Here is a 16,364-nt window from a genome sequence, read left to right on the forward strand (position 1 = left end):
ATAGTTATTATTTAAGATGCTTTATTATTATTATTATTATTATTATTATTACTTTTTTTTTTTTATCAATTCCCTCTCTCTCTCTCTCTCTCTTTTACTACACGGTTCTATCTAATTAGAAAAGTGTTCTGACTTTTATATGGATCTAAAGTATGAGTACCAATATTATTATTGGTATTATTAGTATTATTAGTATTATTATTATTACATATTTGAGTTAATGCATCTTCATGTTGATTAGCATTGCAATTCGTGTTTTGCGTGCTTCTATCCTTCCCGCTATTTGTTTCGTCAATACTAGCTTCAGTTCTAACATTATTAACTATATTTTTAGTTAAGTTTTCTACACCATCACCACCACCGTTCTCGTTGTCCTTGTTGCCTTCTTCGTCATTATCACCACTACAACCTATTTCTGCATGTTCTTTAGCAGTACCTCCATTATTAAGCATGGAAACATGTTTACCATTGGAGTATACTTCATCCTTACCATATTCGCCTGGTTTCATAGCATCAATTCTTGAAACAAAAAAAGGATCATTATCGTCCTCTGGATCGAAAGGGTTGATACCTCTCTTGGGGTTAATCATATATTTATTAGAATCCACATCAAACATGATGCTTGATTGTTTTCCATTACCCATCCACCATTTCCAAGTATCTGTACTGGGGGGTGGTAATTTTTTACTACCTTTCTTAGTACCAATACTCGTCGAAGTGGACATATTGGCGCCGACACCAGGTGCAATATTTGTGGTGTTGGAGGACTTTTTATTATTGGTGCCATTGCTTATAACATTGACACCGCCGCCGCCGCCACCACCACCACCACCACCACCACCAGCAGCTAACATTTCGTTTAAAGAATATGAAGAGGCCATAAAATTATCAGTTGAATTACCCCCATCATCGTTTAAATACAAATTATTATGTTCATTATTAATCAAAGTTTCTGTATTTTCTGCATTTTGCAAGAGAGCCCATTTTTCATCAATGCTTAAATTGATTAATTCCACCTGTAATTTACTATAAATTTCGTCGGCTAGTTTGGTCTTTAATGCCTCATTTACAATAACAACTTTGGAGGTAAATGTTGAATAAACAGGTCTGTGGTCTGAAAACATAATATTTTCGGCACAACCGTAGGAGTTTTGCTGTAGAATATCGCCCCGGCTCAAAACACGATCAGTCCATGCTGGAATTCTATTTTTTTCACTGGTATCGTAATTAGAAGTGCCTGGATCAAACTTGTAGGTAGGTGGGAACCGTATTTCCATTTCATTGAAATAGGGGAATGACTCGCCTGCAATCATTTGTTGATTTAGTTGATCCTTTTCAAATAAAACGCTGTATTTGCCCTCACTGACCAATTTTCTAGTACTCTCGTTACTCATGGAAATTCTGTAGTTAAAATCACCCATCCATATAATGGCATCATGGTCTTTAATTGTAATACCCCTAGCAAACCTTATGTTCTTGTTGATTGTTTTATAATCATTGTGTCTTTGCTCAACATTATCCAAGCCTGCTGCCAAATGGGCAACAATAAAACAAAATTTTGTTGTTGAATAAGAAAAACTAACAGCTACAGCCCCCTTATTGGCTGACATACCGCCAAACCCAGTTTTCTTTACATCGCCTTCGATGTGTCTCACGTTCATGGATTCATCTTCTCTGATGAAAACCATTAATAAAACACCACCCAGTTGGCCACTCCAAAGAGAGATATATTTGTTGCTATCAGAACAGTTTCTACTGTTCAAATGTTTCAAAATATCTTTTTCCCAAAACGGTTTAACAAATGGATCCGTAATTAGCATTTGACCAGGAGATAACTCCACAACTTCCTCGAAACCAATAGCATAAATATCAGACATCTCATCAGCAGTTGTGATGTTAGGGAAAAGCCACTCGTCCAAGTCTCCCTTGTATATTCTTCCACCAACATTAAAAGTGCCCGCAAATATCCGAATTTCCTTATTGTAAAGAAATTCCTCTTTTCTTGTTTTTAAATAATTGAGAATATAAGTATGCAACGGATCGTATAGTGTAATTTTGTAGGTGGAACTGAGCAACCTGTGGTACAGCCTTTGATATTTGGACGAGTTTTTCACACTCTGGTTATATATTTGGTTCAAGAAATAAATTGCCTCCTTCCACAATCTTTCATACATGGTATGGAAGTCATTTGGCAATTCTGCATCGTCAACCTCGTTGAACGCCAATTCAATAACTTCTTCACTGACACACTTTTCAACCAAACATGGTCTTTTAATTGAATTAAACGCACTGATACGAATAACACCCGTTTGCTTACCTATGTATATCCCTCTATTAACATCGTATACTAGGGCACCGAACTCATAGATGTCCTGTTTTAAATAATAAAGTAGTTTATGAGTAAATTTAGTTAAGATATCCGATGAGTACTCCACGTTTGTGAATCTTAGTCCCTTATGATCCGCACATTCCTTATATGCATGGCCTAAAATATCTTGTGAGTCACTCTTGGGCTTGACTAAATTTACAACACTAACAACACCGTATTTGGACATTAATCTATCAAAATGCTTGTCGAATGCAGATTGAGTGTATTCTGGCGATTTATTTAGCTTGATCTTTTTGTTATGCAAGATCTGACCCTCTGATACATCCCATGATAGGGGAACATTGCCACTGTTCATCGTGTATGCAAATGTGTAAGCTTCCGTGGATACTATAACTTCCGTTTCTGCAAAATTCGACACATTACCACCCGGATCTATACCACTTAGTCCAAATAAATTTCTCCTATTTTCAGTAGATAGTTTACTTATAATCGTTACACAAACAGGATCCACTGAAATCTCACTCAGCTTTGTTTTACAAAATCCTCTAATGACAAATGTTATAAATTTACCCTTGTCCAAAAACTCTTTTTCGTTTGGTGTTACCCTGGATCTAAATTGTATCATTTCTGAAATCATATTAATATTCCAAACATATCTTTCCTCAAATTTTTCCACAATGTAGTCCATGTTGCTTATTAATCCTCTTTCTTGCAAAGTATTTGTTAGATCAAAGTCACGAGAATAATAAAAAGACCCATCACAAAGCAACTTTCTTAAAGAATGACATGGATGGTCGGCATATAGTTTTTCGCTATGCTGCTCGATATTTGGATACATCACATAATCGTACAAACTCGTTGTCAAACAGAAAAAATCTACACTTAAAATTTGGTTGACTCGTTCTATGGGTTCCACAATATTTGTCTCAGGGTTTAACTTCCATCTGGGATGTGCTGTTTCCTGTATTGTCCTTATTAGACATAAATAGATATTATCTTTTACGCATAGTAAACCCAAAAAACCTTCAAAGACCATATGTACAATTTCTGTAAAACCTTTTTCTTTTAACTCATTTATGGGTAGAGATTCAACAATGACCGTTTTTTGCTGTTGGGGTAAATTGCTGGACTTTTTACTGCTGTTTCTCCCAGTATTTTTTGTGTTGGCGGTTTTAAATACTAGTACATAACCGTTCGATAATAGTGCCAATTCTCTACCAGATGTTTTGACATATAGTTTCATCTTATTACTTGTTTAAGAGTTATTGATCTGGAATTATGTAATAATATAATGTGTTCTATTTGTAAATAGTGTTGGGGGTGCAGTTTTGTGAGAGGAATGAAGGGAAGGAGAAATTTATTATGTCAATTTAGTTTATCGAAGTTGCCGCAAGATATGATATTTTTTATTGTTATTTGTTTATTTGAGGTCTAGGCAAGTTCGTTTTTTTTTTTTTTTTTTTTTTTTTAATTAATTAAACAGAAAAATGATAGAAAAATGAAAAAAAAAAAAAAAAAAATGGGAAAAATAAATTCATATTATAAAATTTTCGAGTGGTAATAAAAAAATAAGCACAAAGAGCAAATGGTTTTTTTTTTTATTTCGTTTAATTATTGTATATATTTATATATGTAGATTTACATTTTAAAGCAGATTGTAACAAACAATCACAAATATAATTTGCAGCAACTTAAAATAAACATACAGAAAAAAAAAAAAAAAAAAAACTAATTAAAGGCTTACAAAAGTATACAGAGGCAATAAAACAAGAATCGTTGCTTACGCTGATCAAATTCTATACTACTTTATCTATTATATCTTTCCCACTCGCAATAACCCGACCCAATTTTTTTTTTTAATTTTTTTTAAGCTTTTTTCAACAGTCACACAAAGTCCGAAGATAAGAACGAACATATATCTGTAACAATACTCAAGCTAATCTGATTTCACTTTCCAAGTTAAAAGTTTCCTTTTTCATCTATGTTTTTGTTCCACTTTTCATAATATTAATAAGACTCTTTCGAATTTTGATTAAGGCGGAAAAAAAAAAAGGAAAAAAAAGAAAAAAAAGAAAAAAACGAAAAAAGGAAAGGGAGAATATATATGATTTCAATTTACAAGAATAATCAGTAAAAACCAATTGGCTAATAAATCAACTAGATGAGTGAATTAGCTAGAATTTCTGACAAGTCTTTTAATGAACTTTGCTACGCATGTAGAGTAGGCGACGTGGAAAATGCAGATAAACTAATTTCTTTGGGTGTTCCGCTAAACGGTGTTGATATGTTTGACAATAGCCCACTTTTTTTAGCAAGTTTATGTGGCCATGAAAATGTGGTGAAGCTACTACTAGAAAGAGGTGCTGTATGTGATCGAGATAGACATGAAGGTGCTCGTTGTATCTACGGTGCATTGACAGATAAAATTAGAAGTATATTATTGAGACATGATCTTTCAAGAGCATTTGACCTGAACCAGCCCTTTGCCAAACATATTTCATCATTATATATAGATGATAATGACAAAAGTGCTAATACCAACTTATTATTTAAAGATGCGGGATTATCATTTGGAAGTGTCCTGACCCACTCTCCGCCAGAAAATCAAAAGCATGAGCACAGTCACAGATATAAGTTAACAAAGGTAAACAAGTTTATCTTAGTGGCCAGCTCGAGTTATTTTTCAGAAAAATTCAAGGACGCAAAAAATGAGATATATTTTGAAATTTACCCTGATTTAATACTAAGAGAAGTTGATTTCTTAGAGGCTACAGAATTATTTGTAAAATTTTTATATTTGATACCAGTTCTGCATTTATTTGAAAAACGTCATTTAAATATATTATGTATATTTGCCGAAAAAATGAAGTTTCCAATATTGAAGGAATACATTGAAAAGCTGTCATTTATTGTAGATCCTAACTTTAAACACAATTTGATAGTAGAATATCAAAAAAAGATAACAGAAGACTACCGCAGGAATTTTCTAAATTTTGTTGAAAATAATATTATAAAAAAATGCCTGACTGTTGATCAAGATTCTTTTAAAGATCCGTCATTTGCTTCTAAGATAATAGCACAGGTTAGAAACAATTCCTGTGCCTATCCCGATATAATTTTGTCAGTTAAGAATACAGAAACAAAGAAAATAACTTTATATCCTGCACATCGAGCCATGCTCAGTAGATCTGAATATTTTAAAACCATGTTTACGTTGCCCTTTTGTGAAAACAATTGCTATCTCTTTGACAATGATTATATGTTATTATCTCTATCTGACCCGACTGTGGTTGACCTACCAACAGAAGATATAGAGACAGCACATGCTATTTTGAAATACTTATACTATGATAACACAGATATACCATGGGAAATAGCCATGCGTGTACTAGTGACCGCTGATTTTTTGCTACTTGATAGATTAAAAACTATGGCTGCAGTCTCGATTACATCACATGGCAATGAATTTTTAAAAATATACTCTTTGTTTGATATTTTATATATTGCCTGGGAGGTTCGGATGGAGAGACTAGAACATTTCGTTGCTAAAACTATTGCCGACAATTTGGAAAAATACCAGGATTTGCCATCTTTCCACCAAGCCATTGAGAATAGTGCAAAAAGAATTAGTAAAAGAGAAGACAGTGATACAATTGAATTAATAGATGATATAATGTATTATTTACTAAGGAAACATGACTTAACTCACGAAGATTTAGAGTTACTAGATTTTAAGGACGATTTAGAGTTTATGCAAGAGTCAGGATTGTATAGCTACCAAAAAGATGTGGCTATTATTGAAAAAGTTTTATCAAAATTAAAACTACACTCATGTATTCAGACAGTTGATTTCAACTTTCCTCTATCATATAATATACACTAGCATCATTGAAAACTGGAGTAGTGTTTACACATGATGGTGATTAAGTATTCAGAACCGACTATGTTTTATCTTTTTTTATTTTTTTTTTTGTATTTTCAGTTCGTTATTACTTTTATGGGTTTACTTTTACTATTAGTTTAACTTTATTTTCAGATTACATACTCTTTAATAGACTATTAATTAACTAATTTTTTTTTATTTTTATTTTTGATTTTTTTTTTTTGGCTTGTTTCTGCACAAACTTTTCATATTTTTTTTTCCCACTATTTCTTGTATTCTTGAGGCAACCATGATTGATCAACTTTAATGTTTCTAGACTTTTCCTTCAATTGTCTCTTATCAACAGATGGCTCAGCCTTAACAACCAAAAAATAATAACCACCGTAAATCATAGCAAGAAAAGTGACAAAAGCAGTTAAAAATTGGATATTAAAAATGGAAATTAGCTCAGGTTCTATTCTAACGATTTTTGGTTGGACACTAACAACTTTTTCATCACCGGTTTGATCTTCAACATGAATACCAGGTAGAATGTAAAATAAACCTTCTGGTAAATTAAATTCTAATTCTTGATTAAAGGAGACACTTTCGTTGATAGGAGCAAAAACTTTTTCAATAGAGGCTGCTGTGATATTGGCAACTTGTTGTCTGGTTCTAGCGTCAATAATAGATCCACTAACACCAATGATGCTAACATTGAAGTCTTCAAAGTTAGTGAAATTATAGCTTAAAAGGGCTCGATCCTTATTGTAAAATTCCATAGGAGCAGTCAAACCATCCTCATCACTATTCAAAATTTCCCATTGAATATCAAAGTTGATTGTCTGTGGTCCTTCTTCAACTGTTTGTTCTGACTCAATCGATTTATCTTCCAATTTGAAATTTTCCAATGGAGCAACCTCTTCTTCTACTTGTTGACCAAGTGCTTTTCCCACGAAACATGATGTCAATACTAATAATAAGGAACCCAATCTCATTTTTCCTTCTTGCTATATCTTAATACTCTGGCTTAATGCTCTTGATATTTTGTATATACTGCTGAGAACTTCAAAGATTGCTAAGTCAAAAATAAAAAAAAAAAAAAAAAGATAAAAAAGATTTTAAGAAAAGTTAAATGTTAACAACTAAATTAAAAAATAAAATTTTTTTATTATTAGTATTCCTTTTCATTTCTGTTTTATGAGTGTGAAGAAAAGGTCAAAAAAAAAAAAAAGTTATATATTCGAAAAATTATAGCAAAAGACAGAGTGGCATTAACAGAATATTAATTTCAAAAATAAAAAAGGAAAAAAGAAAAAAAAAGAGACCGAAGAAAATAATTAATGCAAAAAAAGGCGTGAAAAAAAAAAAAAAAAAAAAAAAAAAAAAAAAAGTGTTGGTCATAGACTATTTATTTTGTTAAATTGAGTTCTAAAGATTATGTAATATTGAATAGGTAATTATTAATTTTATAGAATGTGTAAAGGAAAAAAGTGAGTAACAACGAACACGAGCTTTAGATGAGTAAGCGTTTTGAAAATAAATGTACAGTTATATATTTTCTCTATATTTAATCCTCGTGTCTTTTTACAATGGTTTATATTTGTCTGCTGTCGAATCATCCGAATGTGTGTATCTTTTCGTGATTCTTCACAATTATTACTGCACTCCACTTGTGTAACTATCCACATTTACTTATACAAAAATGATCCAAATAACTTAGACACGTCCGCAAATCCAGTATCTACTCATCCAACCAATTTCTTTTCGTCACCAGTTTACCGTGAATCTGCCCCAGATCGGCAGAATTTACCAAATTCCCCACTTCAACTACTTGAAACTAGTGAAATAACAACTCCTTTCTTTGGTTTGTCAGTAGCCGTTCCTTATGGTGGAAATACACCTATTACGGTTCAGCTTTTAGAATCTTTATCTTCCATTATACTCCCATATCCTCTTCAATATCCACACCAGAAAACTGTTCTTTGATTGTATCATCACTGAATGTGTTATACTTATTACTTGGCCATGTACTACCTAATACCGTTGATCTGCCCGGAATTTAAGCTTCCGAAAGTTCTTCATTTCTACTGCCACTAAAAGTTTTCATGCAACAACGTTTCCTGAGTATTCTAACATGGCTGTATCTATTATTGGCATGTTTTGGTAATAATGATGATAAAATTTCTCATAACTTTATTGCTGCAATGAAAGGTCTAAATGGTAAACCGTGAAGGCTGCATAAAAATTTAAATGACCAAGAGTAAGCATCTGATACTTTAGCATCAAACCATAGCTGGCAAGTTAGCTGATATAATTTTCAAAAAACATTCATCCGAACATGACTTTTGTTCCATTATATTGTTGCTCATTTATTGTTTGTCAGTATCTCTTCTTCTACTGTTTCTGGAGTTAAAAACTATCTATCTTTATTTTTTAAAATAAAATATCTTGAACCTGCTTCAAAATTTCTTGGTATGAACATAACGCAATCTCCACAAGGAATTTCGATCTCTCTATCTGATTATATTTCAAAATTGCTCGTTGAATTTGGACCTCCATTTAAACCCATTCATACTCCACTAGATAAACATGCCGATTTATTTTCTTCAATTGAACCTCCAACTGCTGATATCACTAGATTTCAAAGCATGGTGGGAAAACTGCTATTTGCCTCGAATACTGTGAGATATGATATTGATTTTGCTGCTTCCTTTTTGTCTCGTTTTCTCAACTCGCCTACAAATGTGCATCTGAAAGCCGCAAGAAGAGTTGTCGACTATCTAATTACTACTAAAGATTTTAGCCTCACTTATAAAAAAGGTATTCCATCTCATCTAAATGTCTACGGTGATGCATCCTATGCTGATAATAAGACAGATATGCATTCTACCTGTGGATACATCACAGTTTACAGTGGTGCACCTATTACGTGGAGTTCCAAGAAAATCAAAGCAATGTGCTTATCTTCTGCTGATGCAGAATATATATCGATGAATGAGGCGTGTAAAGAAGCATATTGGTTAACTGACATATTTAATGGCTTGGACATTGAAATACCATCTATTGATTTGATGGCTGATAACAGTTCTGCAATTGCACTTGCTAAACATCCAACACAACACGACCGTACAAAACACATTAACGTAAAATATCACCACATAAGAGAAGCCGTTGAAACCAAAAAGGTAAACATTCAATTTTTAAAAACAACAGAACAACCAGCTGATATGATGACCAAACCTCTCTCAAGAGCTTTACACGAAAGATGCCGTGACACTTTTATTAATACTTAATACCATACAAAGACTATGATAACATTAGGTAGGAGGGAGTGTTGAGAAAATAAATGTACGGGCGTGTATTTATTTTCTATCTACCCGTGCATCATATGCATGGTTGCTTACAGATATTATCTTTTTTTATATAACACAATATTATTTAACTACTACGTGAGTTATAAAGGAGATCTCTTTATATAAGCTAATGTGACCAATGTGTATATTTATATCAAGAGGTATATTACATAATATGGATAATTCTATTGACCGACCGGATCAGGTATTCGTTCAACAATACAGACAAATATGTTTAACTCTTTTAGTAAAACACAAAATAAATGTTCGCATATAATGTTAAAAATTTTATATATTAAAATAATAAATTTAATAAATAAAGAAAATAAAGATTTAAATAGTACAATTTAATTATTAAATTTTTAATGAAAATAATGACAATAAAATATTTTGCATCATTTTTATATTTTTACATATTAGAAGATTGCTGAAAATTTAAAATAAAGATATATTGCGAACACAAAATGTGTGTTATAATTTTATATATTTTGAAATGTGTTGTACGCTTATTAAAAAAGTAAATGTACAGGTGTTTATGATTTTTATTTTTTCTTCTATAATTTTCTTGAAAAAATTATATCTAATGTAGGCAATAAGAATAAGAACGAAAGTAATAGAGCGTATGATATACTGTAATAAAATAGAAAACAAGCACCTATATGTTTATTTTTCCAGTTTAGTTGTTGCTTATATGTAATATCAGCACTTTAGTAGACTATTTGTGTAACGTGTATAGTTTTGCCTTTACTTTAGCTAAAGGAAGCAAGGTACACAATCTTATTAATAGGTATATTACGTAAGATAAATTATAAAATTTATAAGCTCATTTTATTAGAAAGAAAAATTATTAATCACATATATTGAAACGAAGATAACATCGTTAAAAAAAATAAGAAAGTGGTGAATAGGGTAATCATAGCGAATATGGGAAAATTAATTTAGAAAGTAGACTTTTCTATGTATTTTCACAATATTGTAAAACATAAAAATGCTGGGAGCAATCGCATAACCCACGAAAAACTTATTTTATTAAGAAAAGGTCGTAACAAAGAATTGGTGCATATCTATAAAGGTAGTATAAAAATATAAAATATTGGTAGAAAAGAAGAGACAATCAGTTTTTTTCCATATAGGATGATACATGAAATATTGTTTTTGTTGTTTTTTTATGATTTGGATTACATTTAGACTTTTGTTTAGGGTTAGAATTATTATTTTCCTCTTCTATTGACAATAAATATTTGGGTTTGTTTGATCGTTTTTCATAGATGTGTAGAACGTGGCCATTAACATTTGAACCGTGTAGAAATAAAGCCTTTTCTTTAGCCTCTAGTGAGTCAAATTCTATGTAAGCATTAACTAAATGAGTTTTCTTTGTTTTCAAAGTGTTGAAAATGGTTATCCTGTTAATATAACCAACTGTAGTAAAATAAGATTCTAATTGTTCTACAGAGGTGTTAACATTTAAATTCTTCACAAAAATAGATCTTTTATCTATTTCGGCTTGTGTGTTATCGCTATTGTTATTAAGTAGATTGCTTTTAGTATGTAAAAGGTTTGTAGTGGGGACAGACATAATCGTGAAATACTTGCTGGAACAGTTGTATAGTTTATTTTATGTAAAGCTAATAATCGAAATACAGTTAATAATATATCGTAGTAGGTATTTTATTTTATTCTTTATTCTTTATTTTTATTTTTATTATTTTTATTCTTATTCTTATTTTTATTTTCATTTTTAATAATATTATTTCTATTATAGAACGTTTCTTTTTTTTTTTTCTTTTTTTTTTCTTTCTTAGTTCCCTTTATTATTTTTTTTTTTTTTCCCTCTTCATATAAAAAATTTTTCGTGTTAAAAATAAAGACAAATGATGGAATTGTCTTCTTTTTACTAGTTCCAGTTTAAACATTATCATAATAAGTTGAATGGACTAAAAAGTGACTAGCACTATTATATAGCAAAAACAAAAAAGTGACAACTTATTCATCGATATGGGATCCGTTAGAAAGAGAAAGATGGCTAGATCATCCATCAATAAGACGTCCAGGAGAACTAAGGACAAGCAAAGAAAAGTTAATATTAAAGGAAATCCTATCATTGCAAAAAATTGGGATTATTCCAAAACATTAACACAAAATTATAAAAGATTAGGATTAGTATCTAAATTAGATAAGCCAGCTGGTGGACAGGAAGCAGATTTAAGCAAAGTAATTAGGAAGAATGCTGTTGTTAAGGCTGTTACCATTGCTGATGAAGATAGTTCTGATGAAGAAGAAGAAGAAGAAGAAGATGAAAGTATGAATGATATAAAAGACGAAGAATTGAATAGTGATGGTGAATTTGATGAAAACAAAATTCCTGAGGGCGAGGCCAGAATTCAACGTGATAAAGATGGACAGGTGCTAAAAGTTTTTTATGGCAAAAAGAAGATGTTTGATATTGACCAGAGCGTTGAAAGTTTGAAGGCAACTCGAGGAGGAGGAGAAAGCACGGAGGTAGTAAAACAATTGGAAGAGTATTCAAATAGACCTATAGCGCCAAAGATAAGAAAGCAAAGTAGCAGGGAGGAGGAGTGGATAGAAAGGTTATTTAAAAAACATGGAGACAATTACAAGAAGATGGCTTTTGACACAAAATTAAATGTCAATCAACAAACTGAAGCTGATTTAAAGAAAAGAATTATGAAATGGAAAAAAAAACAAGGTATCAATTGATCTATAAAAGATCCTCCACTTTTATTTTATTTTTAACCTTTGTATGGTTTCCGTTTAAGGGCTTTTATCTTACTATCAATTATTATAACAACGCACTTTTTTTTTTTTTTTTTTTTTTTTTTTTTGTATAATAAAAATAACTTCATATGGGCGTAATCCCGGCTTTTTCGAGTACGTAAAATTCCAAAGCACCCAAGCTAAATAAGAGAGAATGTTAACAAAACTTATTTTTTCCTTAAGGACAGTATTACTTGTTTAAATAGGGTAAACTTTAGAAACTATAAACGTATATAGAGAACAAAGAAAGAAGAGAAAGATAATATAGGTTTGATGCCCATATTTTTTTTCAGTATTCAAATTTATTTAGGTTCAACAAAGGCCCTATAGGTTGTAAAATCTTTATCGTTAGCAATGAATTCGGCCTCTGTTTGTGGAGCAATAAAAAATACAAAACCTGGTTCTGCCTTTAATTTGACATCTCCTGCTTGAATATAACCATTACCTTTTGTGACAATAACAATTGAAGGCCCGTTCAAGCCTTTGAACTTTCTAATACCAGTACCATTTTTAAAGGTGGTTTGCAATACAGCAAATTCGTCAATTGGAGGGTTATACAAGACGGTTTCGCCATCACCAGAAGATCTTGGAAAATTTTCCAAGGCCATTTTTTGAGCTTCCACGTTACCGTATTGATAAGTCAACATGTTGACCAAATTTTCCACATCCTTGAATTTGGGAGTAAAACCTGCCCTGACCACATTATCTGAAGCAGCCATGCATTCAATGATATCACCAGTAATGTAAGCATGTGGATCTTTAGCTCTTAGAAAAATAGCTTCTCCGGCTTTTAAAACACAATGATTCAATAACAATCCACCACAAAACAAACCAACATCATCAGGAAACTGTTTATTTAATCTGATTAATAGTGCTGGTAAGTCTGGTTTGTTAAAATCTTCTGGATGTTCCTCAGCTCTTTTAACCAATTTTGAGGCATGTTCAATAACTTCAGAGTCTGGAGCATGCATAACTTTACTAAAAACAGCTTTCAATAGTTTTTTATTTTCTTGTTCATTGCCACTTTCAACACCACTGATGAATTTTTCACTTGTTTCTTCACCAACTAGGGATCTAAATTCAGGAATTCTTTTTAGCTCATCAGCAATTTCATCTAAAGGCTTGAACCCGCACAACCCCTCGAAATCGGTGACAGCAATGGCCATTTCTGGTTTATGGTTATCGTCTGGGTAATTTTTTGGATCAGCAGCATGTAGTTGTCTGGCTAATTGTTTGTCTGGATGGGCTTGGATACTCAAAACCTTTTGAATAGATAACACTTTGAATAAAAATGGCAATTGGTTTTTGCTTTTAAATTCATTGATAATGCCTTGACCCAACATATGCTCTGGGTCAGCAGCAATTAGCTCATTTAAAGGTTTTTTAGTACCCGACTTATAAGATGGAACTTTATGATGGGTACCCATCCATAATTCGGCATATGGTTCGTTTTCGTGGATTTTGACTGATGGGTTGGAATGTGCAGAAAACTGGGCTACAGCTGAAGAAGAACCAATCTTACCCCAATCATATTGTTGAAAACCCGCATCTAATCTGAATAATTTGTCACTAGCACTCATATTTTTTTGTTTGATTTTTATTGTTAACTAATTTTTTTTTTTTTTAAGCCAGTACAATACTTTTGTAGTATTTTGTTTTATTTAATTTCTATTTTTATAGTTGTAGCTTTTATAAATGTGTTTGCTCGAAAGAAAAGCCAGGTTTTTGATCCAAAACTATCTATCTATCTATATATATATATATATATATATACATGCCTATCAACATATAGCAAACAAGAAACTTCGTAAAATAATAACGACAACAACACAAATATTTTTCATATGAAAAAAAAAAAAAAAAAAAAAAAAAATTAAAAATAATCCTAGTTATATCGCTAAGACAAACGTGTTCAATGCGCCTTTCCTTGAAAAAAGTTTTTCCAAAATTCGACACAAAATTTTCGTGGTTCTACATCTTTTTCTGTGATAATGCACGTTGAATGCTTTTGAAATAACCACACGATGATAGATTGTATTTGAACTCAATTTATTTTTGGAGGAACGATAACAGGAGATAAGAATAAATAATCAAAGCGTCTTCTTGTAAACAGAAAGTTGGTTAATTATTTTTCGGGAATACAATGCATTCCTACACATACACACCATAACTACCCATCTCATTCTGCACAATCGATATGGGTACACCAACGTACAGTTGCATGCACCAATTTTCAATCAAAGCGTAAAAACACGGCTCTAATTGTTGGATTACGAAATCCTCAGTTACCCCACTGGTTCCTTTACCATGATTACCCACTACTTTAGAGTATGAAGGTATTTTATAATGGTTCGGCAGTTTAATCCCGTCCTGGATGATAACCACGCTTCCAACTTCACAATTGTTTGGTATTTTACAATTTTTACCTACGATTATTCTATCGTGTAATTTTAGAACATTTGAAAGCTCAGTTCCCTCGCCTATATATATGAAAGATCCTAATTTCATTATATGCTTATTTTGTACACTATCATTATCACTTTTACATAATAAAGCACAATCTTCTGCTAAAATTACAACTTCCCCCATACTTATTTGGTTACCTTGATGTTTTCCATCGTTTTTGTCGTTGATGGTAAGTATTTTGCAATTTGGATGAAAGCAACATCTACCTTTTATCAATATGTTTTCTGGGACTTTTATTATGGCTTCAATAGATATTCTATTGCCATTATTGGTTTCAATCCATTTAGCTCGATTTATATCTATGTCCTTTTTTTTTCCCTTTTCCATCTGTTTTTTTTTTTTTTTCTTTCTTTTTACCACTTTGGGTATAAAAGTCGATAATAATGAACACTTTTTCTAAAACATGCACCAAAAAAAAAAAAAAAAGAAAAAAAAAAGAAAAAAAACGCTTTTCTTCGGGTAACATTGGGTAGTTTTAACGCCGCGGTAAATCAACTTGCTAATAAACCAAGCCGTTAATTCAAGATGATTTAGACACAAAAAAACAAAAAAAAAAAAGACAAAAATCATCAGAACGACTACCACAACGTTGAGAAGCCATTTTTAACTTTTTCTTTCTTCCTTTTTTTTTATTTTTATTTCTTTTTCTTAGTAATAAATAATGATTAAATTGCACAAAGTGTCCCTATTTGAACCAACTTACTAAAAATAACGCAAAAGCAAAAAAAAAAAAAAAAAAGACCGATATAAATATAAAAACAATCATACAATATATACAATGAATGCTTTAATTATAGGTGCTACGGGTTTATGTGGAAGTGGGTTTTTGAAATACGCCAAACAAAGTGGCAAATTTCAAAAAATCTATACAATAACCAGAAAAGAACTTCCACTAGCAGCGACAACAACAACAGCATCAGTAGATAGTAGTGCGATTGAATCTGTCGTCGAAAAAGATTCTAGTTTATGGAAAAATAGAGTACCTGAAGATGTACACATTATGTTTTCTGCATTAGGTACTACAAGAGCAGATGCCAATGGACTTGAAAACCAAATTAAAATAGATCACGATTTAAACTTGGAATTAGCTGAAGCAGCCAAGAAAAATGGGTGCAAAGTTTATGTTTTAGTCTCTTCTATTGGTGCTGACTCTAATTCCAGGTTTGGATATTCAAAAATGAAAGGGGATATAGAAAAAGATGTTATTGCTTTGGGTTTTGATAAGACTATTATTTTGAGACCTGGTATATTATTAGGAGATAGATCAACTTCGCATAAAGGTTTTGGTAATGATATTGCTGTAAAAGTTTGTGGATTCTTTTACAGAACGCCATTGCAAAGGTTTTTTATCAACCCTATTTATGGGGACGAAGTGGCTAAAGTTGGTGTGAAATTAGCTCTAGATGATAGTGTGACAGATAAGGTCAAAATATTGGAGTCCGATGAAATATTAAAGTTATCTGGTGGTGTTTAAAGATGGTTGTATCTATATATATACATACATACATATATATATATATATATTAAATCAAGAGCAAAGTTTATGTATCAATTAAACTCTGGATAAGTTGCTTAG

General features: G+C 31.6%; 8 protein-coding genes across 8 annotated transcripts; 3 read left to right on the forward strand and 5 right to left on the reverse strand.

The window, feature by feature from the left end:
* Window positions 1–107: 107 nt before the first annotated feature.
* INP51 (phosphoinositide 5-phosphatase INP51) lies at window positions 108–3,572 on the reverse strand (the record flags this gene model as incomplete). The annotated part of the gene is made up of 1 exon (XM_046081109.1): window positions 108–3,572. One exon carries the CDS (start codon window positions 3,570–3,572, stop codon window positions 108–110), a length of 3,465 nt encoding a protein of 1,154 aa, XP_045932756.1.
* Window positions 3,573–4,490: 918 nt separating this feature from the next.
* SCDLUD_005162 (uncharacterized protein) lies at window positions 4,491–6,212 on the forward strand (the record flags this gene model as incomplete). Its single annotated transcript, XM_046081110.1, has 1 exon — window positions 4,491–6,212. The coding sequence occupies one exon, from the start codon at window positions 4,491–4,493 to the stop codon at window positions 6,210–6,212; it is 1,722 nt and encodes a 573-aa protein (XP_045932757.1).
* Window positions 6,213–6,475: 263 nt separating this feature from the next.
* Window positions 6,476–7,189, reverse strand: IRC22 (Irc22p; the record flags this gene model as incomplete). Its single annotated transcript, XM_046081111.1, has 1 exon — window positions 6,476–7,189. One exon carries the CDS (start codon window positions 7,187–7,189, stop codon window positions 6,476–6,478), a length of 714 nt encoding a protein of 237 aa, XP_045932758.1.
* A 3,472-nt stretch (window positions 7,190–10,661) lies between these two features.
* On the reverse strand, window positions 10,662–11,123 carry SGN1 (Sgn1p; the record flags this gene model as incomplete). Its single annotated transcript, XM_046081112.1, has 1 exon — window positions 10,662–11,123. The coding sequence occupies one exon, from the start codon at window positions 11,121–11,123 to the stop codon at window positions 10,662–10,664; it is 462 nt and encodes a 153-aa protein (XP_045932759.1).
* Window positions 11,124–11,542: 419 nt separating this feature from the next.
* Window positions 11,543–12,265, forward strand: NOP16 (Nop16p; the record flags this gene model as incomplete). Its single annotated transcript, XM_046081113.1, has 1 exon — window positions 11,543–12,265. The coding sequence occupies one exon, from the start codon at window positions 11,543–11,545 to the stop codon at window positions 12,263–12,265; it is 723 nt and encodes a 240-aa protein (XP_045932760.1).
* A 359-nt stretch (window positions 12,266–12,624) lies between these two features.
* PMI40 (mannose-6-phosphate isomerase PMI40) lies at window positions 12,625–13,902 on the reverse strand (the record flags this gene model as incomplete). Its single annotated transcript, XM_046081114.1, has 1 exon — window positions 12,625–13,902. One exon carries the CDS (start codon window positions 13,900–13,902, stop codon window positions 12,625–12,627), a length of 1,278 nt encoding a protein of 425 aa, XP_045932761.1.
* Window positions 13,903–14,473: 571 nt separating this feature from the next.
* Window positions 14,474–14,911, reverse strand: SCDLUD_005167 (uncharacterized protein; the record flags this gene model as incomplete). The annotated part of the gene is made up of 1 exon (XM_046081115.1): window positions 14,474–14,911. The coding sequence occupies one exon, from the start codon at window positions 14,909–14,911 to the stop codon at window positions 14,474–14,476; it is 438 nt and encodes a 145-aa protein (XP_045932762.1).
* A 655-nt stretch (window positions 14,912–15,566) lies between these two features.
* FMP52 (Fmp52p) lies at window positions 15,567–16,262 on the forward strand (the record flags this gene model as incomplete). The annotated part of the gene is made up of 1 exon (XM_046081116.1): window positions 15,567–16,262. One exon carries the CDS (start codon window positions 15,567–15,569, stop codon window positions 16,260–16,262), a length of 696 nt encoding a protein of 231 aa, XP_045932763.1.
* Window positions 16,263–16,364: the final 102 nt, after the last annotated feature.

This window comes from Saccharomycodes ludwigii, chromosome VII, assembly GCF_020623625.1.
Source record: "Saccharomycodes ludwigii strain NBRC 1722 chromosome VII, whole genome shotgun sequence".
In the NCBI taxonomy this organism is placed as follows: Eukaryota; Fungi; Ascomycota; class Saccharomycetes; order Saccharomycodales; family Saccharomycodaceae; genus Saccharomycodes; species Saccharomycodes ludwigii.